Source organism: Lontra canadensis, unplaced genomic scaffold, assembly GCF_010015895.1.
Source record: "Lontra canadensis isolate GAN:19392208 unplaced genomic scaffold, GSC_riverotter_1.0 scaffold100, whole genome shotgun sequence".
NCBI lineage: Eukaryota > Metazoa > Chordata > Mammalia > Carnivora > Mustelidae > Lontra > Lontra canadensis.
This window is the reverse complement of record NW_022631094.1, coordinates 306,715-334,622: the sequence shown is the minus strand read 5'-3', so window position 1 is coordinate 334,622 and position 27,908 is coordinate 306,715. Positions and strand designations below refer to the sequence as shown.

General features: G+C 38.8%; 1 protein-coding gene and 1 pseudogene across 1 annotated transcript in view; one reads left to right on the top strand and one right to left on the bottom strand.

The window, feature by feature from the left end:
* Positions 1-598: 598 nt before the first annotated feature.
* Positions 599-27,908, bottom strand: part of CCDC3 (coiled-coil domain containing 3) — a 107,315-nt gene continuing 80,005 nt past the window's right edge. Inside the window, exon 3 of the mRNA XM_032837814.1 lies at positions 599-1,037. Coding sequence (XP_032693705.1) covers positions 762-1,037 — 276 coding nt within the window. The 3' untranslated portion in view covers positions 599-761. The remainder of the gene's footprint in view (positions 1,038-27,908) is intronic.
* LOC116855250 lies at positions 17,483-18,704 on the top strand (annotated as a pseudogene).

Sequence of the window (27,908 nt, the reverse complement as noted above, 5' to 3'; positions counted from 1 at the left end):
TAATGAGCCAACAGTAAGTTTGCATTTAGCAGGGGCTGAGATATTGTGCAGGCTCTTGCCAACTCAGCAACACGGTTTGATAAAGCATGACCAGTCCACAAAGGCAATACCCCTTTAAAGTGACCCCTAGGTATCCTCTTTAACTCTGGGTAACTGGTCTTGGAAATCAGGTATAATTCATCTTGTTCAATTACTCCCCTCTCCCCACTGCACTATTATGAGCTGTGCTTCAGCTGGCTGAAGTAGGGACACCTTGCACATGGTTATTTACAGACATCCTTGGGTGCTTTGCAAGGTTGCCATCCACCTTCCAAAAGTTCCAAGACTTGCTGCAGATCCCTTCTCAAAACTAATGATGGTCCTGGAGCTCAGAGCTGGAGGTCTCACAGCCTCTTCTGCAATAAGGTTGAACCCCTTGATTCTTGTACATGTAGAGATTCTAAAATATTCTTTCCCCCAGACTTTCCAGTGTGCTCCTGAAAGCTGAAGACAGACCCTAGGCAAGCACATGACATTCCAGGATCGTGCTGTCTCTGGACTTCTAAGCACTGGGTCTGGGAGCGAGGCAGGGAGGGGAAGGAGCCCAGCAACTAATAACAAAACTTGCCCATTCAAGTAACTAGACACTACCAAATGCATATTTAAAACATCTACAAGACTTTTTGACCCATGTGCACATTAAAACCTACCATTACTTTACAATCCCTGGCAAGAGGCAACATGTTCCAGCAGAGCCAGGCAAGACCACTACTCAAGCGCTGTTACCCCCGCAGGTACGTGGCACCTGGTGGCTCCTGCCCCAGGGCATTAATGTGTGGGAGGGCACCTGCTGCAGCTGCTAACTTCTCACTGAGCTTCTGGTTCACCAGCTCCAGGTGTCGACCATTCTTCCGTGCCTGCCTTAATGACCTCTTGACCTTCTTCACCCGATCCCGAAGCTGCTTGTTCCGCTTCTCCAGAGTGGCCACCTTCTGCTGCAGCTTCTTGACATGGTCCTCCTCCTCAAACAGAGCCTTCTGCACTGATGAACACATGAGCTGTGGGGGAAAATGCCATGGGAGAGGCAGGTGAGTTTCATAAAGCCTCCCTAGAGGAATTTCCCTGGGTGCTATCAAGTACCCAACAACACAGACTCTGACAGCCAATGGCTCCAGCCCCAGGAAGAGGACAACCCTCAAGTGCCCTTCTTGTTTCACCCTGTGAACCCTGCCCTCTCAGCAAACACAAAGGACCCTCTCTGTACTTCCATAGTTTAATTTTTAAAAGCTATTGCATGGTTTGTCTTTTTATATGTTTACCAACTTGTGTGCTACTGATTCCCTGAGGGGGTTTGTGAGCCTTCACTTTTTCTCTGATTCAGCAATTTTGCCTATTAAATTCTAACCTGAGTTTAAAACATTTTCCAGGGGAGCTGGAGTGTGAGGATCAGCCAAGAGGGCCTTCAGGGTATTTCTACTTATAGGGCTTTGCTGTACTAAGCATCAAATACTCCCACTCTGCAAACTGTTTTGGTCATGGCAGGATGGGCTTGAAGGAAGGGGCACTTTTTAAAACGGAGTTTTTCTTTCTTAACAAAGCCACCCTGGTTCTTTTGGTTTTGTTTTGTTTTTACAGAAAACAAAGATATTCTAAATTTTGTTACGCCAATAAACTAATAAGCAAAAGACCAGGCCCCAAAACAAAAATATACAAAGTGGGACATCTGGCTAGCTCAGCTGGTAGAGCATGTGACTCCCGATCTTGGGGTTCGAGCACCACATGGGTGTAGAGATTAATTTTAAAATATCTTTATTTAAAAAATTCACAAAGAATTGGGATAGTTCACTGGAAAGGAAGCATAAAGATACATGCAAATGAGGGGTATAATGAATTGCTGTTTTTCAGACTGACAAAGTCAAAAAGTTAATTATTAGAGAGATAGGCACTCTTATACTGTGGATAGAGTATAAACCTCTATAAAAAGTGATTTGGCTTTATCTACCAAAATGAAAACTGCATATACCCCATGACCTAGTCATTTTGGAACTTCATCCCACTGTAATATTCCCACTTATACAAACATATACCTACAACAAATAATACTGTTCTAAGGTTGAAGAGTGACATTAGTATCACACAACAGCCTAAGATATCCCTTGTTTTTGTCCCCCAACCCAACAATAAATAGGCATCCATTACTAAACGTTAGTGCCTTTGAGAGACCTATGGGATCCAGCGTCATATGCCAAGGGATTCAGGAGGAGTCTGGGCCACTCATGTATCAGAGAGACCTCATTCCTACCTAGGAACCAGTTCCAGGGTCTCTCAGTCAGAAGACTTCAATAGATTTCTCCAAAGACGACATAAATACAGCCAATAGGTATATGCAACAGTGCTAGACATCACTACTCATTGGAGAAATGAAAATTCATACCACAATTATCATCACTTCCTACTTATTAGAAGGGCTATTATCAAAAAGAAAGATAGGGTTCCAGTTCAAGGTAGTGACAATAAGCAATTCAGTAATATGGCAGGATACAAAATCAATGCACAGAAATCAGTTGCTTTCTTATATACTAACAATTTAACTGTAGAAAGAGAAATTAGAGAATCAATTCCATTTGCAAACTATAAAAGTTGCTACCTGAAGTTCTGCTTTCCAATCAGCATGAATCCAGATGCTGACTGAGATCCTCCCCTTTGAGACAGTGAAAGGTCTTGGCACAATCTCCACTTCTCAAAGCCACTAAAAATAAAGCAGGCTGCTTGGACAGTCACAGGGGTTGAGAGACAGCCAAGAGCTAATAAGCCAGAGAAGAATGGGAGATGTGGCTCTTTTATCTAATGCATAGAAATCAATACAGAGAATAGATCAAAATGAAGAAACAGAGGAATATGTTCCAAACAAAAGAACAAGATAAAACCCCAGAAAAAGATCTTAATGAAATGGAGATAAGTGATGTACCTGGCAAGGAGTTCAAAATAAGTGATAAAGATGTCCACTCAATTCAGGAGAATAACACATGAACCAAGTGAAAAATTCAACAAATATAGAAGAAAGTACCTAATAAAAGGGACAGAGCTGAAGAACACAATAACTGAAGAGAAAAATACTACAGAGGGCTTAAACAGCACACTTGAAAACACAGAAAAAATGATCCACGAATTCAAAGGACAGGGCAGTGTAACTTATCCAGTCAGAACAGCAAAAAGATTAAAAAATAGTGAAGATAGCTGATGGAATTTTGGGGACCCCATAATGTGAATGTTGGTCTGCTTGATGTTATCCCCTAAGAAGAACAGAGAAAGAGGTAGAAAATGTATTTAAAGAATAATGACTGAAAACTTCTCTAACCTGGAGAAATAGGCATGTAGATCTAGGATGGCCAGAATATTAAACAGCATATGAAATAAGATGAACCCAAAGAGATTGATCACAGTGTAGCTCAGTGCTAAATTGTCAAAGACAGGAGAGAATCTTAAAAACAGGAAAAAAAAAACTTACGTACAAGGGAACCCCTACACACCCACACACACGACCATCAGATTCTTCAGAAATTTTCTAGGCCCATAGAGACTTGCATGATGTATACAGGAATACCTGGTTTTGTTGTGTTTCATAAATACTGCATTTTCTGTCAATTTTAAGATCTGTGGCAATTTGCTGAGCAAGTCTATTGGTGCTATTTTTCCAACATTTTTTCACTTTGGTAATTCTGTGTCACAGTGGGTGACTCTTGAACTATTTCAAAATTTTCCATTATTATATGTCCTGGTGACCTCGGATCTTTGATGTTACTTTTATTTGTTCCATATCCACATAAGAAGGCAAATTTAAATGTATGTGTTTTGACTGCTCCACCAAATGGGGGGCCATTTCCCCCATCTCTTTCCCTCACTCTGGGTCTCCCTGTTCCCTGCGACAAAACAATAGTGAAATTAGGCCAGTTTATAAGCCTACAATGGCTTCTAAGTGGATAGTGAAAGGAAGAGTCATATACCTCTCACTTTAAATCAAAAGCTAGAAATAATTAAGCTCAGTGAGGAAGGTATGGCAAAATGTGAAACAGGCTGAAATCTAAACCCCTTATACCCAATAGTTAGCCAACCTGTGAATGCAAAGGGAAAGTTCTTGAAGAAAATTAAAGGTGCTACTCCAGTCAACACAAATGATAAGAAAGAAAAACAGGTTTTTGGCTGATGTGGAGAAAAAAAAAAAAAAAAACAGCTACAGAAGAAAAGTGTGAACTTATCAGAGGCTGGTTCATGAGGTTTAAGGATGACACCATCTCCATAACATCAAAGTACAAGGTGAAGCACAAAGTGAAGATGTAGAAACTGCAGCAAGTTCTCCAGATCTACCTGAGATAATTAATAAAGGCAGCTATACTAAAAGATTTTTAATGGGGATGAAATAGCCTTCTATTGGAAAAAGATGCCATCTAGGGCTTTCATTGCTAGGGAGGAGAAGTTAATGCCTGGCTTCAAAACTTCAAAGGACTGGCTGACTCTTTTGTTAAAGGCTAATGCAGCTGGTGACTTTCAGTTGGAGCCAATGCTTATTTATCATTCTGAAAATCTTATGGCCCTTAGATATTATGTTAAATCTACTCTGTGTTCCATAAATAAAACAAAAAAGCAAGCTGAACACACATGCGTTTACAACATGGTTTACTGAAGATTTTAAGCCCACTGAGACTTGCTCAGGGAAAAAAAAAATATTTCAAGATTTTACTGCTCATTGACAATGTAGCTGGTTACCCAAGAGCTCTGATGGAGATGTACAATGAGATTAATGTTTTCATGTCTGCTAAAACAATAGCCATCTGCAGCCCATGGATCAAGGAGTCATTTCATATTTCAAGTCTACTTATCTAAAAACTATACTTTATAAGGCTATAGTTGCCACAGAGAGTGATTCCTCTGATAATCTGGGCAAAATAAAAACTATTCTAGATGCCATTAAGAACATTCATCATTGATGGAAAAATGTCATAAATCAACATTAACAGGGAGTTTGGAAAAAGTTTATTCCAAACCTCATGGATGACTTTAAAGGGTTCAAAACTTTAAGGAGGAAGTCCCTGCAGATGAGGTGGAAGTAGAAAAGAACTAGAATTAGAAACAATGAATTTTTTGGAACACTGCTTCAAAAACTATTTTTATGGTGATTAACATAATAAAAAATGTTAAAAAAAAAGTGTAGCCTAAAGATTGGACAGAATTGTTACAAAGTCATGATAAAACTTGAACAGATGAGGAGTTACTTCTTACGGACAAAGGAAGTGGTTTCTTGAGATGAAATCTACTTCTGATGAGGATATTATTAAGATTGTTGAAATGAAAATAAATGATTTAGAATATTACATAAACTTAGTTGATAAGCAGCAGGGTTTGAGAGGATTGATTCCAATTTTGACAAGGAAGTTCTACTACAGGTGAAATACTATCAAACAGCATTACATGCTACAGAGGAATGAAAGGAAGAGTCAGTCACTCTGGCAAAGTTCATTGTCATCTTAAAGAAATTGCCCCAGTCACCTCAACCTTTCACAACTACCACTGTAATCAGTTAGTAGTCATTAGTGATTACTACTCCCTGCAAGTTCAGGTGATGTTTAGCAATTTTTAGCAAAGTATTTTTAAATTAAGGTATATAGATAGATATAATACTATTGTGCACTTAACAGACCACAATATAATGTAAACATAACTTTTATATATACTGGGAAACAAAAAACCCCCTCATTTTACTTCCTTTATTGCAACATTCATTTTATTGTGGTAGTCTGCAACAGAACTCACAATATCTCAGAGGTATACCTATAAAGAGTGGAAAGAAAAAAACTGCCAACCAAGAATACCCTACCCAGCAAAACTTTCCTTCAGAATTGAAAGAGAATATTTTCCAGACAAGCAAAAGCACAAGGAATTAATCACCACTAGACCCACCTTTCAAGAAATATTAAAGGTCGTTCTTTAAGCTGGGAAAAAAAAAAAAAGCAGGTAAAAATATATAAAAGTATAAATCTCACTGGTACAGATAAATATAAACTAAAATTCAAAATCAAGTAAGTTTGGGAGTGGGTTAATCATTTATAAAGCCTGTATAAAGGTTAAAACACAAAAGTGGTAAAAATAACTATACACATATTTGTTAATGGATTAAAACGATGTTGTAAATTTTGACATCAAAAACAAAATAGAAGGGGAGAGTTAAAGTATAGAGATTTAGAATGCCTTCAAAAATTAGTTCTTATGATCTTTAAAACACTGTTTTAAGTTGTTTTATATGGACTTCATGGTAACTACAGTACAAAAACCTATAGTAGATACAGATAAGTGTCTCTAAGCATACCACTACAGAATATCATCAAATAACAAAGAGCAATAGAAAAAAAAGGAATAAGAAAGCAACTGACTCTGTTGCTTTCTTATACACTATCAATGAAAATATAGAAAGGGAAATTAGAGAATTGATTCCATTTACTATAGCACCAAAACCATAAGATACCTGGGAATAAACCTAACCAAACAGGTAAAGGATCTTTCCTCAAGGAACTACAGAACACTCATGAAACAAATTGAAGACACAAAAAGATGGAAGACCATTGCATGCTCATGGATCAGAACAATAAACATTTTTAAATGTCTATATTGCCCAGAGTAATCTATACTTTCAATGCCATCCCAATAATTCCACTGGCATTTTTCAAAGTGCTGGAACAAACAATTTTAAAATTTGTATGGAACCAGAAAAGACCCCAAATTGCTAAGGAAAGGTTGAAAAAGAAAAACAAGCCTGAGGGCATCATGTTGCCTGATTTCAAGCTTTACTACAAAGCTATGATGACCAAGACAACATGGTACTGGCACAAAAAAAGACACCTATACCAGTGAAACAGAGTAGAGAGTCCAGATATGGACCCACAACTCTATGGTCAAATAATCTTCAACAAAGCAGGAAAAAATATACAGTGGAAAAAAGACAGTCTCTTCAATAAATGGTGCTGGGAAAACTGGACAGCTATATGCAGAAGAATGAAACTCGACCATTCTCTTACACTGTACACAAAGATAAACTCAAAATGGATAAAAGACCTCAACGTGAGACAGGAATCCATCAGAATCCTAGAGAAGAACATAGGCAGTAACCTCTTCGATATCAGCCACAGCAACTTCTTTCAAGACAGGTCTCCAAAGGCAAAGGAAACAAAAGCAAAAATGAATTTTGGGACTTTGTCAAGATAAGCACAGCAAAGGAAAGAGTCAACAAAACAGAGAGGCAACCCACGGAATGGGAGAAGATATTCGCAAATGACACTACAGATAAAGGGCTGATATCCAAGATCTATAAAGAACTCCTCAAACTCAAGAAAACAGATAATCACGTCAAAAAATGGGCAGAAGACATGAACAGACACTTCTCCAAAGAAGACATACAAATGGCTAACAGACAATGAAAAAAATGTTCATCATCATTAGCCATCAGGGAAATTCAAATCAAAACCACATTGAGATACCACCTTGCACCAGTTAGAATGGCCAAAATTAACAAGACAGTAAACAACATGTGAGGGCATGGAGAAAGGGGAACCTTCTTACACTGTTGGTGGGAATGCAAGTTGGTACAGCCACTTTGGAAAACAGTGTGGAGATTCCTTAAGAAATTAAAAATAGAGCTACCCTATGACCCTGCAATTTCATTACTGGGTATTTACCCCAAAGATACAGATGTAGTGAAAAGAAGGGCCAATGTTCATAGCAGCAATGGCCACAGTGGCCAAACTGTGGAAAAGACCAAGATGTCCTTCAACGGATGAATGGATAAAGAAGATGTTGTCGTATATACTATGGAGTATTATGCCTCCATCAGAAAGGATGAATACCCAACTTTTTTATCAATATGGACGGGACTGGAAGAGATTATTCTGAGGGAAATAAGTCAAGCAGAGAGGGTCAATTATCATATGGTTTTGCTTATTTGTGAAGCATAAGGAATAACACGGAGGACATGGGGAGATGGAGATGAGAAGGGAGTTGGGGGAAATTGGAGGGGGAGAAGAACCATGAGAGACTGTAGACTCTGAGGAACTAAATGAGGGTTTTGGAGGGGAGGGGGCTGGGAGATTGGGTGAGCCTAGTGGTGGGTATTGTGGAGGGCATGTATTGCATGGAGCACTGGATGTGGTACATAAACAATTCTGGGAAACTGAAAAAAAAAAAAGCAAAATGAAACAGATAAGTAATATGGTTGATAAAGATACTCACTGGACTTGAGGGAAAAGTAAATGAACTCAGAACTTCTACAATGGGACAATATAAAACAGAGCCAAAGAATAAGCTAACGGAATTGAAAAGTACACTAGAAGGAATCAACAAGAGATTAGAGGATGCTGAAGAATGGATCAACTTACTGGAAGATGGAGTAATGGAAAGTAATCAAGCTGAGCAGCCAAAATATAAAAGTATATTATAGGAGAAGGGAAGATGGCAGCAGGCAGAGGACCCTTAGTTTGCCCCACCCCAAGAATACAACTAGGTAATTATCAAATCATCCTACATACCCCAGAAATAAACCTGAAAACTGGCAGAACAAACTCCATAACTAAAGGTAGAGAAAAGGCCACATTGAAGAAGATGGAAAGTGCAGAGACATGGTTTGGAGAGAGAAACAGATAGTCATCACCATGGACACAGATAAGGGTGAAAGACAGGAGTGCATAGGGGAAATTAATCCCCACAGCAAGTGGCTTAGAAAGCGAGAGAGGCCAAATTTTCTGATTTTTGGCAACCCGTGGGCTTAAAGTCCGGAGTTTTAAAGGTCATTGGGCTTTGCTTTGAGAGAGCCCAGATTCTGCTATTGGGAGTAAAGACAGGGCAAACAGCCCACAACATACAGCATGGAAACTGATCTGAAGAGCATCTGGGAACACAGTGGGGAGGTTATTTGTACATATCTGAGTGCATCCCAGAGAGGCAGCATTCATAGAGCCATCCCTCACAGGGAACAAAGGAACTGGCAGATGCCATTTCCCTCCCTGGTCCCACAGCATAACCACAGGACCTGCAGGAATCAGTGTAGTGCAGACACGGGCTGACTACTTTGCTTACACCAAACTTCCCCCCACCTACTCCAGTGGAAGTGCCTTCCCAGTCATGACTGCATTAGTCCCAGCATGACAGGCCCTGTTCCCCAGAACATCAACCCAAACCCTTACCCACACCATGTTTCCTGACCCAGGAACTTTGCAGGACATCAGTTCTGACAGTGGTGGTGACAAATTTCATTTCACTAGCAGGCCAGAACACAGCTAGTTAAAAATTGCCTCATTCAGTCCAGGGACAAAACATTGCCCACACATAGAGCCTCTGCAGGTGACTGGCTTGAAAGATAAAGGGGCAAGTGCTAAACAACACAGTGCACACAGCACACACTGGAGATACTCCCTGAAGGTAATCCCTGAGGAATAAGGAACACTATATATCAAGGAACTACAGAATTTCTCCATAAAGCCATTACCCTCAAGAACAGGAGATCTAGCTGACTTTCCTGACAAAGAAGCAGGCACAGAGACTTAGACAAAATGAGAAGACAGAGGAATTTATCCCAAATGAAACATCAGGACAGGACCACAACCAGAGACATGTGAAACAGGAGTAAAATGCTTAATAGAGAGTTTAAAGTAATAATCAAGAAGATAGTCACAGGGCTTGAGAAAAGAGTAGAAGGCATCACTGAGACCAACAAACACAGAGATGAATAACATAGCAGGGATAAAGGACTTAATCAACAAAATGAGAAACATGTTTGGTGAAGAGAACAGCAGGCTGGAAGAAGTAGAGAAATAATGACCTAGAAATCAGAGTAATGGAAAGTAATCAAGCTGAATGAGAGAAAATTATGCAAAATGAGAATACTCAGGCAACTCAATGACTGACTTCATCAAATGCAGTAATATTCACATTATAGGAGTACCCAAGGAAGAGAGAGAAAAGGAGCCAGAGAGTTTATTTGAAGAAATAAGAGCTGAAATTTCCCTTATCTGGGGAAACAGATATCCAAATCTAGGAGGCACACAGAACCCCCAACAAAATCAACAAAGGCAGATCCATACCAAAATATATTGTAATTAAAATGGCAAAATATAGTGACAAAAAATATTAAAAGAAGCAAAGGAAGACAGTAATACACAAAGGAAACCCCTTAAGGCTAGCAGGGGATTTTGCAGCAGAAACTTTCAAAGCAGAAGAGAGTGGCAGGATATATTCAAAGTACTGAATGGGAAAAACTGCAGTCAAGAATACCCTATCCAGTCAAGAATACCCTATCCAGTAAGGATATTACACAGACTAGAAGGAGAGATAAAGAGCTTTCTAGACAAACAAAAACTAAAGGAGTTCATGACCTGCAAGAAATATTAAGGTGGATTCTTTGAGTAGAAAGGAAATCCAGGAGTGATAGTATAAAGGTAGGAAACACAAAAGCCAGGAGGGAAAAAATGAGTGTTTCTGTAAAAAAATAAAGGAACTCACAAAATAAAAGATTTTTAAATATGAAGCCATATACCAAAAAACATGGAGAGGAGTAAACAATGGGTTCAAACGTAAACAACCCTCACCTTAATATAGACTGCTATGTACAGAAAGTGTTACATAAAAACCCAACCACAAACCAAAAACCACTAATAACGGGCACCTAGGTGAGTTGAGCATCCAAATTATGATTTTGGCTCAGGCCATGATCTGAGGGTTGTGAAATCAAACCTCAAGTCAGGCTCCTTACTCAGCAGGGAATCTGCTTAAGGTTCTCTCTCTCTCCCTTTCCCTCTGCACCCGCCCACCCCAGTAGCACTCTCTGTCTCTCAAATTTTTTTTAAAAACCACAAGTAAATATGTAACAAATAAGAAAAAAAATCTAAACAAGAAAGGATGAGAGAAAATCTTCAGAAACAACTGCAAAACAAGTAATGGCTATAAATACATATCTTTTGGGTGTCTGGGTGGCTCAGTGGCTTAAGCCTCTGCATTCAGCTCAGGTCATGATCTCAGGGTTCTGGGATTAAGTCAGGCCCTCTGCTCAGCAGGGAGCCTGCTCTCTCCCCACCCACCTACCTCTCTGCCTACTTGTGATCTCTCTGCAAATAAATAAATAAAACCTTTTAAAAAATAAAAAAATACATATCAAAAATTACTTTGAATGTAAATCCTCCAATCAAAAGACAAAGGGCGAGAGGAGGGATAAAAACAATTAAGGACCCATCTATATGCTGTCTACAAGGGACACATTTTAGACCTAAACCCACCCACATATTGAAAGTGAGGGGATGGAGAAATATTTATCATGCAAATGGATGTCAAAAGAAAGCCAGCCTAGCCAATCTTACATCAGACAAAATAGACTATTTTTGTGATCATTTTTAAATTTATATTCAATTAACCAACAGATAATACATCATTAGTTTCAGATGATAAAACAGATCTGTCTCCAAAGGCAAAGGAAACAAAAGCCAAAATAAACCTTTGGGACTTCATCAAAATCAAAAGCTTCTGCACAGCAAAGGAAACAGTCAAGAAAACAAAGAGGCAACCCATGGAATGGGAGAAGATATTTGCAAATGACAGTACAGACAAAAGATTGACATCCAGGATCTATAAAGAACTCCTCAAACTCAACACACACAAAACAGATAATCATATCAAAAAATGGGCAGAAGATATGAACAGACACTTCTCCAATGAAGACTTACAAATGGCTATCAGACACATGAAAAAATGTTCATCATCACTAGCCATCAGGGAGATTCAAATTAAAACCACATTGAGATACCACCTTACACCAGTTAGAATGGCCAAAATTAGCAAGACAGGAAACAACATGTGTTGGAGGGGATGTGGAGAAAGGGTAACCCTCTTACACTGTTGGTGGGAATGCAAGTTGGTGCAGCCTCTTTGGAGAACAGTGTGGAGATTCCTCAAGAAATTAAAAATAGAACTTCCCTATGACCCTGCCATTGCACTACTGGGTATTTACCTCAAAGATACAGATGTAGTGAAAAGAAGGGCCATCTGTACCCCAATGTTTATAGCAGCAATGGTCACGGTTGCCAAACTGTGGAAAGAACTAAGATGCCCTTCAACGGACGAATGGATAAGGAAGATGTGGTCCATATACACTATGGAATATTATGCCTCCATCAGAAAGGATGAATACCCAACTTTTGTAGCAACATGGACGGGTCTGGAAGAGATGATGCTGAGTGAAATAAGTCAAACAGAGAGAGTCAATTATCATATAGTTTCACTTATTTGTGGAGCATAACAAATAGCATGGAGGACATGGGGAGTTAGGAGAAGGGAGTTGGGGGAAATTGGAAGGGGAGGTATACTATGAGAGACTATGGACTCTGAAAAACAATCTGAAGGGTTTGAAGAGGTGGGGGGGGTGGGAGGTTGGGGGAACCAGGTGGTGGGTATTAGAGAGGGCACGGATTACATGGAGCACTGGGTGTGGTACAAAAACAATGAATACTGTTATGCTGAAAATAAATTTAAAAAATGATTAAAAAAAATGACTGTAACAAGAAACAAAGAAGGACATTAGATAATAATAAGAATTATAAATATTTATGCACCAACATGGGAGGACTCAAATTTATAAAAAGTTACTAACAAAGGAGCAAATTGATAAGAACACAATAATAGTAGGGAACATTAACACCCCACTTAAATCAATAGGCAGATCATCTCAACAGAAGATCAATAAGAAAACAATGGCTTTTCAAGTACACAGGGAACATTCTCCAGAATAGGTCACATATTAGCCCACAAAACAACCCTCAACAAATTCAGGAAGACTGAAGTTATATAAGCCATCTTTTCTGACCACAATGCTATGAAACTAGAATTCAACCACATGAGAAAATCTGTAAAGACCACAAATAAATGCTATTAAATGATCAATGGGTCAAGTGGGAAATAACAGAAGAAATAAAGTACATGGAAACAAATGAAAATTTTTAAAAATAGTTCAAAATCTTTGGGATGCAGTGAAAGTGGTACAAAGAGGGAAGTTTATAGCAATAGAAGCCTACCTCAAGAAGCAAGAAAAATCTCAAACAACCTAACCATACACCTGATGGAGCTAGGAAAAGAACAACTAAACTGAACAGAAAAGAGAAAATAATAAAGATTAGAGTAGAAATAAGTTATACAGAAACTAACAAAACAATAGAACAGATCAATAAAATTGAAAAACTTCTAGGCAGACTTACCAGGAAAAAAAAGAGAAAGGACTCAATAAAATCACAAATAAGAAGAGTAATAATAACCAACACCACAAAAATACACTTATAAGAGGATATTATTAAAAAAAAAAAACAACCCACCATATGCCAACAAGTTGGACAACCTGGAAGAAATTGATGAATTTCTAGAAACATAAACTATCAAAACTGAATTAGGAAGAAATAGAAAGTTTGAAAAGACTGATAACCAGCAAAGAAATTCAATCAGGAATGAAAAAACTCCCAAACAAAACTCCAGGACCAGACAGCTTCAAAAGCAAATTCCAAACATTTAAAGAAGAGTTAATACCTATCCTTCTCAAACTATTCCACAAAACAGAAAAGGAAGGGAAACTTCCAAATTCATTCTATGAGGCCAGTATTAATTACCCTGATACCAAAACCAGATAAAGTCACCACTCAAAAGGATAACTATAGGCCAGTATTTCTGATGAATATAAATGCAAAAATCCTCAAAAGGGGCACCTGGGTGGCTCAGTCAGTTAAGTGTCCAACTCTTGGTTTCAGCTTAAGTCAAGTTCTCAGGGTCATGAGATCAAGCCCTGTGTTTGGCTCCATGCTCAGCTGTCTGCTTGAGATATTCTTTTTCCCTCTGTCCCTACTCCCATCTCATATAAATAAATGTTTAAAAAATCCTCAACAAAATACTAGCAAACCAAACACAATACATTAAAAAATTCATTTACCACAATCAAGTGGGATTCATTCCTGGGCTGCAAGTATGGCTCAATATTTGCAAGTCAATGTGATAGATCACATCAGTAAGAGAAAGGATAAGAACCATATGATCATTTCAATAGATGTGGAAAATCATTTGGCAAAGTACAACACCCATTCATGGTAAAAACCCTTAACAAAGTAGGTTTAGAGAGAACATACCTCAAGATTATAAAGGCCCGATATGAACAAATCACAGCCAACACCATCCTCAGTTGGGAAAAACTGACCTACCCTAAGGTTAGGAACAAAGAGGAATATCCACTTTCACCACTTTTATTCAGCATAGTACTGGAAATTCAAGCCACAGCAATCAGACAACAAAAAGGGATAAGAGACATCCAAATCAACAAAGAATTAATAAAACTTTAACTATTTGCCAATGACATGATATATAGAAAACGCAAGACTCCACCAAAAAACAGATAAACTGACACAAATTCATTGAAGTGACCAGGTACAAAATCAATGTACAGAAATCTGTTGCATTTCTATACACAAATAACAAAGCAGCAGAAATAGAAATCAAACAACCATGCCATTTTCAAGCATACCAAAAACACTAAGATACCTATGAATAAACCTAACCCCAAATAGGTAAAAGACCTGTACTCTAAAAACTAAAATACTGATGAAAGAAATTGAAGATGACACAAAGAAATGGAAAGACATTCCATGCTCATGGACTGGAAGAAAAATATTGTTAAAATGTCTACACTGCCCAAAGCAATCTACACATATAATGCAATCCCTATCAAAATGCCAACAGCATTTTTCACAGAGCTGGAACAAAAAACCCCAAAATGTGTGTGGAATCACAAAAGCCTCCCCAAATAGCCAAAGCAACCTTGAAAAAGAAAAGCAAGGCTGGAGATAGCACAATTCCAGACTTCCAGTTCTGTTACAAAGCTGTAGTAATCAAAACAGTATGACACTGGCACACACACAAAAAGACACATAGATCAATGGAAAAGAACAGAAGTCCCAGAAATAAACCCAGTATTACATGGTCAATCTTTGAGAAAGCAGGAAAGAATATCCATGGGAAAAATACTGTCTCTTCAATAAATGGATTGGGACAACTAGACAACAACATGCAAAAGAATGAACCTGACCAGTGTCTTACACCATACTCAAAAAGAAATTAAAAATGGATTAAAGATCCAAATTCAAGACCTGAAACCATAAAAATCCTAGGAGAGACACAGGCAGTAACTTCTCTGATATTGGCCATAGCAACTTTTTTCTGGATAGGTCTCCTGGGGCAAGAGAAACAAAAGCAAAAATAAACTTTTTGGACTGCATCAAAGTAAGAAGCTTTTGCACAAAAAAGAAACAACAAAACTAAAAGGAAACCTATGGAATGGGAGAAGATATTTGCAAATGACATATCCAGTAAATGGTTAGTATCCAAAATTTATTAAAAAAAAACTGCCAAAAATCTAACACCTCAAAAACAGTCCAGTTTAAAAATGGGCAGGAGACATGAACAGACATTTCTCCAAAAATGACATCCAGATGGCCAACAGACAAATGAAAAAATGCTCAACATCACTCATCATCAGGGAAATACAAATCAAAACCATGATATCACCCCACAGCTGTCAGAATGGCTAAAGTCAACAATACAAGAAACAGCAGGTGTTGGCAAGGATGTGGAGAAAAAGGAACCCTCTTTCACTGTTGGTAAGAATGAAAACTGGTGGTGTAGCTACTATGGAAAACAGTATGAAGGTTCCTCAAAATGTTAAAAATAGAACTACCTTATGATTCAGCAATCATACTACTCATACTGAAAGCATACCAGAACACTAATTCAAAGGGATACATGTACCCCTATGTTTATAGCAACATTATTTATAATAGCTGAGATATGGAAGCAGCCTAAGTGTCCATCAATTGATGAATGGATCAAGAGGATGTGAGATCGATATATACATACATCTATGTATGAGTAATATTGAATATTATTCAGCCACCAAAAGGAATGAAATCTTGCCATTTACAACAACATGGAGCTAGAGAATATTATGCTAAGTGAAAGAAATCATTCAGGGAATAACAAATACCATATGATTTCACTGATGTGGAATTTAAGAAATGAGCAAAGGTAAGAAAAAGATTCAAACTAATACATTCTTAACTAGAGAACAAACTGATGGTTACCAGAAGGGAGGTGGGGGGTGGGAAGGAAATGTGTTAAACAGGTGATGTGGATTAAGAAGTGTACTTGTTGGGAAGGAGCTGGTGATGTATGCAATTGGTAAAGCACTCTATGTACACCTGAAACTAACAAAATAAAAGCTTAAGAGAATATTAAAAATGGGTAGGTTAAAGAGACCTCTGTGACCTCATCAAGCATAATAACATTCCCGTTCTAGGGGTCCCAGGAGGAGAAGAGTGAGACAAAAGAGCAGAAAACCCATCTGAAGAACTAATAGCTACCAACTTCCCTAATCTGGGGGAGGAAACAGAAATCCAGGTCCAGGAAACACAGACCACCCCTAATAAGATGAATTCAGTGAGGTCCACACCAAAACACATAATAATTCAAATAAGGTCCACACCAAAACACATAATAATTCAAATAACTAAGATTAAATGTAAAGACAAAAACTTAAAAGCAATAAAAGAAAAATAGTTACATATAAGGGAAACTCCCTGAGGCTATCATGTGATTTATCAGCAGAAACTTTGCAGGCCAGAAGAGAGTGGCACATTTTTAAAGTGCTGAAAGCAAAATACCTACAGCAAAGAATACTCTACCTGACAAGTTTATTTAATTGGAGAAGAAAAGGCCATAACTAGAAGAAAGTTACAAAAGGAAAAAAAATTGACAGGTAAAAGCAAACACATAGAAAAAGTAATAGATTTATTACTTATAAAGGCAGTATAGAGGTGAACACACAAAACTAGTAAAATTACATCTACAAAATTTAGTCAGGAGATACTCAAAAATATGTAAAGTGTGACATATAAATAAAATGTGGAGACAGCAATAAAAATTGGGTTCTTTTAGAATGGGTTCAAACTTAAGTGACCAGCCACTAAACATAGACTGCTATATACATAAGACGTTATACATAAACCAGAGGGTAACCAAAAACCTGTAACAGATACAAAAATAAATAAGTAAATACATAAGAGAAAGGAAACATGGGAGCCAACCATAACTGTAAAGGAAACCATCAACCCACAAAGCAGGAGAGCAAAAGAGAAAAACAGATTTACAAAACAACCAGATAACAATGAATAAAATGGCAACCAGTATATACTTATCAATAATCACTTTAAATATAAATGGACTCAAGACATACAGACCAAAAGGATTAAAAAAATAAGACCCATCTGTATGCTGCTTATGTGAAACTCACCTTACTCCTAAAGACACAGACTGAAAGTAAAGGATGAGAAAAGAGCTGCTGGTTGTGCATGAGGTTCTCTGAGTTCACTTCCAAGTGCATCTGCAATTCAAAATGTCACTCTCATCCCTCCAAACTATGCCCTCCAACCCCAGTAACCCCAGAGCCTTCCTTGACATGGACACTAGAGGTGAGTAAGTTGGTTGAATTGTCTCAGAATTGTTTGCAGATATTTACCCAAAACTGCAGAAAACTTTCACACATTGCATACAAGAAAAAAAGGCATTGGACCCACCACTGGGAAAACTGTCCATTTCCTAGGATGCCCTTAACATCAAATTATTAAGAAATTTATGATTCAGGGTAAAGACTTCTCAAATCAAATTGAGACAGGTGGAGAAAGTATTTATGGTGCTAAATTTGAAGATGAAAATTTCTATTAGAATGATTGGGAAGGTTTTTCAAACATGGCAGATGCAAGCTACAATATAAGTGGTTCTCAGTTCTTCATCACAACCATCCTGACTCCTCACTTGGATAGGAAATATATGGTATTTGGCCATGTGATTAAAGGAATGGGTGTGGCAAGGATACTAGAAAATGTAGAAGTGAAAGGTGAAAAACCTGCAAAAGTAAATAACAAGACAAAAAATATTGGGAATACTTTTTTCAAATCTCAGAACTGGGAGATGGTTATTAAAAAAATTACACAAAATTCCACCCCTGCCAACTATCTCTCTGCCTGCTTGTTATCTCTCTATTTGTCAAATAAATAAATAAAATCTTTGGGGTGCCTGGGTGGATCAGTGGGTTAAAGCCTCTGCCTTTGGCTCAGGTCATGATCCCAGGGTCCTGCGATTGAGACCTGCATCAGGCTCTCTGCTCAGCAGGGAGCCTGCTTCCCCCACCCCCTCTGCCTGCCTCTCTGCCTACTTGTAATCTCTGTCAAATAAATAAATAAAGTCTTTTAAAAAATACACAAAAGTTTTAAGATATGTGGAGGATTCAAAGACTGTTATTGAGCCAGTAACCTATAGCTTTAAGCGGCATGCTGAATATTGGTGCTTGTAAAGTGAACATGTCAAATTGGCAGGGAGCCATCGACATTTGTTTGGAGGCACTTGAAATAGACCCATTCAATACCAAAGCACTGTACCGTAGAGCTCAAGGATGGCAAGGATTAAAAGACTATGATCAAGCATTGGCTGATCTTAAGAAAGCTCAGGAGATAGCACTGGAAGATAAAGCTAGCCAGGCAGAACTGCTGAAAGTCAAACAAAAGATAAAAGCATAGAAAGAGAAAGAGAAGACAGCATATGCAAAAATGTTTGTCTAATAAATTCAGTTTTATTTAGATATGCACTGATTCTTGTACAAAGGCAATAAGAAAATTTAAATGTTTTTGCCTGTTACATATGATCTCAGAAAATCTGAAAAGACTAATTACTAGTAACAAAATTCAATGGGTAATCAAAAAATTCCAGACCAGAAGGCTTCACATGTGAATTCTATCAACATTTAAAGGATAGTTAATACCTATCTTTCTCAAACTGTTCCAAAAAGTCCAGAACAGAAAAGCTGTTCCACAAGTCCAGCATTCCACAAGGCCAGCATTACCCTAATATAATCTGTAAGGCCAGCATTACCCTGATACCAAAACAAGACAAAGACACTCCAAAAAAAACATAATTAGACCAATATCCCTAATGAACATAGATGCAAAAATCCTCAACAAAATATTAGCAAACCACATTCAATAATATATTAAAAGGTTCATTCACAATAATCAAGTGAGATTTATTCCCAGGAAGTAAGGATGGGTCAATAAATCCCAATCAAATAAAGTGATAGACCACATTAACAAAATGCAGGATAAAAAGCATATGATCATTTCAATACATGCAGAAAAAGCTTTGGACAAAATTCACTATCTCTTCATAATGAAAACTCTTAATAAAATAGGTATAGAAAACACATACCTCAACAGAATAGAGGCTATATATGACAAACACACAGCTAACATCAAACTGAATGGTGAAAGCTTTAAGCTTTTCCCTAAGATCACAAACAAGGAAAGGATGTCCACTCAACATAGTACTGGAAATCCTCACCATTACAGTCAGATAAGAAAAGCAAAAGGTATCCAAATTGGTAAGGAAGAATTGTTTATCTCTGTTTGCAGAGGACATGATACTATAAATAGAAAACCTTAAAATTCCACCAAAAAATGATTAGATCTTATAAATCCATAAAGTTGCAGGATACAAAATCAATACAGGAAATCTGTTGTGTTCTGGTACACTAATAATGCAATAGCAGAACGGGAAATAAAACAATCACATTTACAGCTGCATCAAAGAAAATAAAGTACTTAGAAATAAATTTAACCAAGTAGGTAGAAGGACACTTTATTCTGAAAACTATGACAGTGATAAATGAAATCAAAAGTGACAAAAATAAATAGATATACTATACCTCATGGACTGCAAGAGTATTATTAAAATGCCCATACTACCCAAAGTAATCTACAGGTTCAATGGCAATCCTTATCAAAATACAAATAGTGTTGGGGTTCCTAAGTGGCTCCATCGGTTAGGCATCCAACTCTTGATTTCTGCTCAGGTCATGATCTCAGGGTCAGGGGACTGAGCCCTGAGTCAGGATCTACACTCAGCACGGAATTTGCTTGAGATTTTCTCTTTCTCTCCCTTTGCCCCCCACCTCAAATAAATAAATCTTTTTTAAGAATACAAGTTGTGTTTTCACAGAACTGGAACCAAAAAAATCCTAAAATTTGTATGGAGAGAAGACCCCAAATAGGCAAAGCAACCTTAAGAAAAAACAAACCTGGGGGTTTCACAATATTAGATTTCCAGATATACTACAAAGCTATAGTAATCAAAACAGTATGGTACTGGCACAAAAATTGACACAAAAATAGGCACAAAAAATTTGGTACTGGCACAAAAATTGATCAATAGAACAGAGTTGAGAGGATAGAAATAACTTAATTGACCATATATGTGTGGGTTTATAACAAAAGAAACAAGAACATACAACTGCGGAAAAACAGTCTCTTTAGTTAATGGTGCTGGGAAAACTGGACAACTATGTGCATAAGAAAAACTAAATGAATTACAGACCTAAATATGAGACTGGAAACCTTAAAACTCCTAAAAAAATGCAAAGGCAGTAATCTATTGGACGTTGGCAGTTATTTTTCTGGACCTGTCTTCTCAGCCAAGGGAAACAAAAGCAGAAACAAATTGTGATTACAACAAACTAAAAAGCTTTTGCTCAGTGAAGGAAACCATGAACAAGAGAAAAAGGTGATCTACCAAATGGATGAAAATGTTTACAAATGATGTTATTTGATAAGGGATTAATATCCAAAATATATCAAGAACTTGTTACAACCCATACCAAAAAAGCAAATAATCCAAATCAAAAATGGGCAGAGAATTTGAATAAATACAGAGAACTGGTGGTTGCCAAAGTGGAGGAAGTAGAGGGATGGGCAAAATGGGTGGAGGGTTAAGAGGTACAAACTTCCAATTATAAAATAAGTCAGTCACAGGGATTAAAAGTAGAGGATAGGAAATACAGTCAATAATATCGTAATATACTTATCACGGTATTTCATAATGTATATAATCATTGAAACACTATGTTGTATGCAAGAAATATATATCAACTTTACTTCAATTAGAACTTTCATAAAATAAAAAAAAATAAAGCCAACCTATGGAATAGGAGAAAATATTTGGAAATTATTTATCTAATAAGGGGTTAATAACCAAAATATATAAAGAACTCCTACAACTCAATAGCAAAAAACCATTTGATTAAAAACGGACAGAGGATCTGAATAGATATTTTTCCAAAGAAGATGGCTAACAGGTACACGAAAAGGTGCTCAACATCACTATTCATCAGGGAAATGCAAATCAAAATGACAAGGAGATATCCCCTCAAATCTGTTAGAATGGTCACTATCAAAAAGACAAAAGATAACAGATGTTGGTGAGGATGTGGAGAGAAGGGAACACTTGCGTACTTCTGGTGGGAATATAAATTGCTACAACCACCATGGAAAACAGTATAGAGAGTACTCAAAAAATTAAAAATAGAACTACCATAGGACCCAGCAATTCCCCTTCTGTGTATATATAGATAAGAAATAAAAACAATCTTAAAGAGGTATCTTCACTCCCATGTTTACTGCACCATCGGTCAAAATAGTCAGGATATACTTAAGTGTCCATCAAAGGATGAATGGATAAATAAGATATGGTATACATACACAACGGATTATTACTCCCACTGTGAGAAAGGAAATCTAGCAATCTGTGACAATACAGATGGACCTTGAAGGCATTATGCTAAGTGAAATAAGTCAGAGAAAGATGAGTCCTGTATGATATAACTTATATGTAGAATATAAAAAAACTAAAACATATTCTGAGAAACAGAACAGTAGTTATCAGGGGCTGGGAGGTTGGGGAAATGGGGAGGTGTTGTCAAAAGTTACAAGCTTCCAGTTAATAGATGATAAGTTATAGGAATCTAATGTAAAGATGGTAATTTTAGTTAATGATACTGTATTATATACTTGAAAGTTGCTAAGAGGGTAGATTTTAAATGATCTCGCTGCAAAAGAGAAGGGGTTATTATGTGACATGATGGAAGTGTTATCTAATGCTCAGGTGGTAATCATTTTGCAACATATAAAGCAGTCAAATCAACACACTGTACACCTTGAACTTATATAATGTTAGATTCCAATTCTATCTCAATAAAGCTGGGCAGCGGGAAGAAAATTGAGAGCAATCCAAAACTCCCCATCAAGAGGGATGGTTCAATAAGTTATAGTAAATCCATACAACGGAAACACCTCTTCCATCTGAAAGAAAAAGGCAGCTGTATATAATTGGTACTGTAGCAATATAAAAGTTATGTTCTTATTATAAAATCAAGGCCTGGAGCAGTGTGAATCTTGTGATACAAGAGTATAAAAATATAATAAGGTATCCATATCTGTCTATACCCAAGTATACATACACTGTGTCTGGAAGCAGACAGAAGAAACTGGTAAGGATGGCTGTATCCAGGGATCGATGGGATAGGGGTAAGGAGGAGATTTTCACTGTGTATTCTTTCATACTTTCAGAATTTTCTCTTTTATGTGAGTATTCCCTTTATTGTAAAAAGAAAACAAAACAAAACAAAAAACACAAAACCTTCAAATCACTCTTCCCCTACTTACTCTTCATGTCACCGTTAAGACTTATGCCGCCAAAGTAAGGCTTGAGCTGCAGTTTACTCCTACTTCAAAATCTCCATTGAGCCCCACTGTATACATTGTAGTATAGTGCAATGGTGAAATGGCCAGCCTCTGAGGCCAGACTACTTTAGTTTCAGGTTCCTCCTCTTCCACTGATGAGTGGTGTGACCTTGAGCAAGCTTCTTAAACTCAGGGTGGCGGGATCTGTGCTATACCAGCCAGATGCTGCTGGCCCTACAGCCCTCCACTGAGTCTCTCCAGAAACTGCCCCTGCCCTCAGACAGCCACCTCACCAGAGGTCGCCGCATCTCATTCCTGGGCACCCACATCCAATGACTGGCTGACACAAGGGAATGAAGAGCAGGACGTGCATCCAAACTTAGAACATGGCTGAAAGGAACTCAGCCTTGGAGCTCCCCATGGGGTAGTTTATGGCCTTTGCTAGACTGCACTGCAGTCCAGCTTCCTCTGCCCAACCCTTTCCCTCTGCCCTCTGCCCAAGAGCTCTTTCCTCTCCTTCCCACCCCTTCCCCAGAAGCAATCTAAAAAAACCTCAACCTAAAAAAATCTCCAAAAAAACCCAAACAGGGGCACCTGGGCGGCTCAGTGGGTTAAGCCTCTGCTTTTGGCCCACGTCATGATCTCAGGGTCCGGGATCGAGCCCCACATCGGGCTCTCTGCTCAGCAGGGAGCCTGCTGCCCCCCGCCCCCCCGTCTACTTGTGATCCCTCTCTGTCAAATAAATAAATAAAATCTTAAAAAAAAAAAAAACAAAAAAAACAGGAACCCAACCTGCCCTACTTATCTCAGTGGGGGTAGTGGCAGCTCACAGGGTTGTTTCAAAGATTTAATGAGTTTTACTTGTAAAATGCTTAGAACCACACCCTATGCTATGGTTTGAATGTTTGTATCCCCTCCAAAATTCTAATACTGAAATCCTAATGCCCAATATGATAGTACTGTGAGGTGGGGCCCTTGGGGATGATTAGGTGTTGGCAGCAGAACCCTCATCGATGGGAGTGATACCCTTATAAAAGTGGCCTGAGGATTCCCTTGCCCCTCTTATCCCATGAGGTTCTGACTAGCAATCTGTGACCCAGAAGAGGCTCCACACCCAATGGGGCTGTCACCTTGATCTCAGACTTTCAGCCTCCAAAAGGAGAAAGATACATTTCTGTTGCCTGTAAGTCACCCAATCTGTGGAATTTCATTATGGCATTTCTGACAGATGAAGACCTCCTGGTCCAGCGTAGATGCTCACTAGATGTTAGCCATTACTCTGATATCGAGGTCAATCCTTAAAATCCTCAACCTTTGTGACTGGACTCAGCCAACATCTCCCATCTTACTTTTTATTCTTCTGTTCACACACTTTATGCTCAAAACAACCTGGCTCCTGGTTGTCTTGCTTTTTTCTCATCTCTGGGCCTCTGCCATGTTCCTCCTTCCTCCTGGAGGGCTAGGCTTGCCCAGTTGTGTCTGGAAGTCCTATAACCGTTCCCAAGACCATCTCCTTGCTACTTTCCACAGAGCCTCCAACCATACATCATGTCTGCACAGCACCCACCAAGTATCACACAGCACCGGCAAGATACTCACTGCCCTTGTCACATGACAGACTCATCAAGGCCTGCTATACCTTTGCCCTTGTAGACTCGTCATGCTGGCCATTTGAATCATACCCTGAAAAATCTGAACCCAGTTAAGCATTCCCAAAACATCTGTCATTTAATAGAAGGCTTTGGTCCCCTGGAGCTGCCCCCCTTAGCAAGGGGGAGACCACACATTCAACAGTGCCCTCTTCTGGCCAAAATGAGCCCCTTTGAAGAGAAAGGAAGGTGGGCACAGGTGACATCGGAGGAATTTTTATGTTGTATATGACCAGACATTATCTGTATAACTTACTGAGGCTTTCCTATGGCCACATACTAGGCTAAGCACTTTATACCCACTCTTTCATTAAGTCATGCTCTTTCTAGAAGGTACAGCAGATTCTTCAACCAAGAACAGGATCAGAGCGTCCAAGCAAATTCTATTACAACAAGAGTACTGGGTTTTAACATGTTTGTTCAAACTTTAGAAGGACAGAATCCAATATTGTGTTGGAACATAATATTGAAGAGAAGGTTAAGTTCTATTTTATGACATTCTTCAAAAACTGCATTTTAAAACAGTCAATAAAAGCAGACATAGTGGGATGCAATGAGATCTGTCATCTTGGTAGCACTGTAGTGATCGCTGCTAAGACATCAATATTCTCCAAGGGGCCAGGTGTTCCCTACTCTAAGGAGTTAGACCACTTTCTAAGAGGAAGACTACTTTGACAATGGCCTGAAGAAACCAAGATGGAATGAAGGATCACTTGGAAGTACGTGGCAGGGGTAGTTAAGATGGGATGGACTGGGGGACTGGAGTTCCTTAGTGAATATGTCATTCCTGATCCCTGAAGCCTCTCTTTGAACTGGATAGGGTTTGAGTTGGAGCAGAAAGACACAGAAGGAATCTTGGTAACTTGCCCAATGTCACCAACCCAAACTATGACCCAGGACCCATTCCCAGGCAGAAGGTCTTTCTCTGTGTGGAAAGTGGGCTATGCTTGCAAGTGGAGAGACTCTTCACCCTAAGAATAAGGCTAACTCTATAAAGTGAGGAGGCCATTATCAACAGCTTCTCAAGGAAACCACCTGAATCCTGCCCATCACCTCTTAAGGCAGCAAGAATTTCTACACAAGAGCTATGCTTTCAAATACATGTGTTTCTTTAAGAAGAAATGGGATGCTTTCCAAATGAAATTAATTTCTTTATAAATCTGCTTTTAAAACATATATGAAAAGATGTCATTTGCTCATTTAGCTTTGTGGTAGCTTTTGGTAAGCTGAGGTGGAGAAAGAATGAGTCAAGTTGAATTAGGTATTGCCATATCTTCTTTGAAGAAGAACAAAAGAGAAACAAACTATACTATCAAGACCCCAAAACAACAGACTTTTAATCAACAGCACTGACTGGCTCAGGAGGGGAAAGACCTCGCCCAGGAGAGTTCTGAGTGGCCCAGCATTAGCCTATGGCAGGGATGTCTTTCTCAGGGAAACTTTACATTACCAATGGGGAGCCTGCTTCAGGGTAGATGGGGAGCCTATACTCTTATTCTCAGCGAGACCAAAGGTGGGCTAAAGATACCTCTTCTTCATCTTTTCAAAATAACACCTTTGGAACCATAAAAGCAATGCTTGTTTATCACAAAAAAAACTTTTTTAAACTATGGGACCAAAAAGGAGAAAATCGTCGGTCCTTCTATTGTACTGAGATAGCCACTGTTAACATTTTAATGTATTTCATCCTAGGACTGTGTCTGTGGGTACAGGTCAATACTTAAACAGAGTTGGGATCATGCCACGTTAGACTTAGAACAAGCCACTGGGATCACGCCATGAGTTCTAATTGTTTCCCTTTGGCATTTTGTCATAGTTTTGGGACATTCTTCTGCACACTGCCATTGAGCATTTCAGTGGGAGCTGGGAGAGGGGGAGTCGGGTGGTTGTGCCCAGCTACCATGAACTACAAGACTGCTCACTAGTTGCTAATCCTCCTCTATCCCTAGGACCACAGGCTGACAGGGAAGGACGCCAAAATGGGCCTCCCTGCGTCTGTGAGGCTGAGTGCTCTTAGTATGGTCTTTGGGATGGCCGCCTATCTCCCACAACAGGACAAATCTGGACAGTTTCTCACCTGTGCCTCTACCTCAAACCTTTCTATGTGTTCTCCACTTCTGTTCTGTTCCCAGGGCTCTCAGATGCTAGAAGAATGTTTCATAAGAATATGAAAGATAAAGGAATGCATGCTTGTTACCATCTAGATTGACCACACAGAATCACCACAGAGAATCCATCAAGTCACTTCTAAATGATTTTTAAATTTCTAAACAGTTTCAGCTCCTGTAAATGCACTCATTCCAACAAGAAGCACTTATTATACCATGCCTGGCAATGTATGGTATAACATTTTCCCGAATTATTCTGTGATATACCAATAAACTCTGTATGTAACTAAACAAAAAGTGCATTAAAAATTACTATTACATGGCAGCAGACATAGCAAATACTTAGAGAGGATTCTTGCCTTCCACAGCTGCTTTCAATTTAAAATAACCACCTATAAAGACAAGACAAAGTGTACTTTCTGAAATGTTAAAAATGAGGGAAGGCAAGTCCAAAAGAAACAACATAGACCGACAGCTTTCCTTTTTAACACTTTGTTCCTGTTCTTAGGATTCAAATAAGAGAATGAAAAAAAGGAGAGGATTAAAATCTCAACCAGGGGGCAGCAAACTACGGTCGGTGGACCAAATCAGGCCCCCTGCCTACTTTTGTGAATAAAGTTTTATTGGAACACAGCCACATTCATTTGTTTACATATTGTCTGTGGTTACTTCTGTGCCACAGTAGCAGAGCTGAGTCATTGCGACATAGCCTGCATGGTCCAAAAAGCCTCAAATATTTATTATCTGGCCCTTTGCAGGAAAATCTCCCAAGCCTTAATCTCCAGAGGGGCCTGGACAAATGGAGATGCAAAGACAACAGCTGACAACTGTATGGGTTTGGAGGGGAAACAGCCTGCAACTGAAGAATGAAGGGAGAGCCAAGGGACAGGAAAAACACCCGGTACCCAAGTCCTCCCCCCTCCCCCAAGCTCCTCACTGCTCATACCTCGCCCTTCTCACACCACTCTCAGATCACCGATTTATGATTACTAGTCCAAGCTCTCAGCAATCCCTGTCAAGGATCCTTTTCATGCCATCTACTGGACTGCTGCCAATTACAAACCTCCAGGCAGAAATGAACAGAACAGCTCTCTGCAAAATGATTACCCAACTTTTTCTAAAATGCTTCCTGGGAGACCCTGGAAAGATAATTTCTCTAGAACCTACAAAGCTGCACTGCTCAGGACCGTTCACTATCGGTATGGAGATCCGGGGATCAGATGGTCATACAATTTGTCAATTCTGAATGTTTACATTGTGCTGTGTTTTCTGACCCAGGCAAGGGCCGAAGGAGGGATTCTTTTATTCTCTGTATGATTCAGGAACTCTTGGAGGGGGGTAGTCAGGGGTGGGTAAGCCTCAGCCCAAGTTGTCCAAGGTCTCTTTGCCCTTGTCTTTGTTCCATCATTTCATCATTTGTTCCTTGTCATTATTTTAAACCCCTGAGAGAGATGTGTGAAGAAGTGGGCAGCAGGGCCAAGTCCATGCAGAATGGTTTC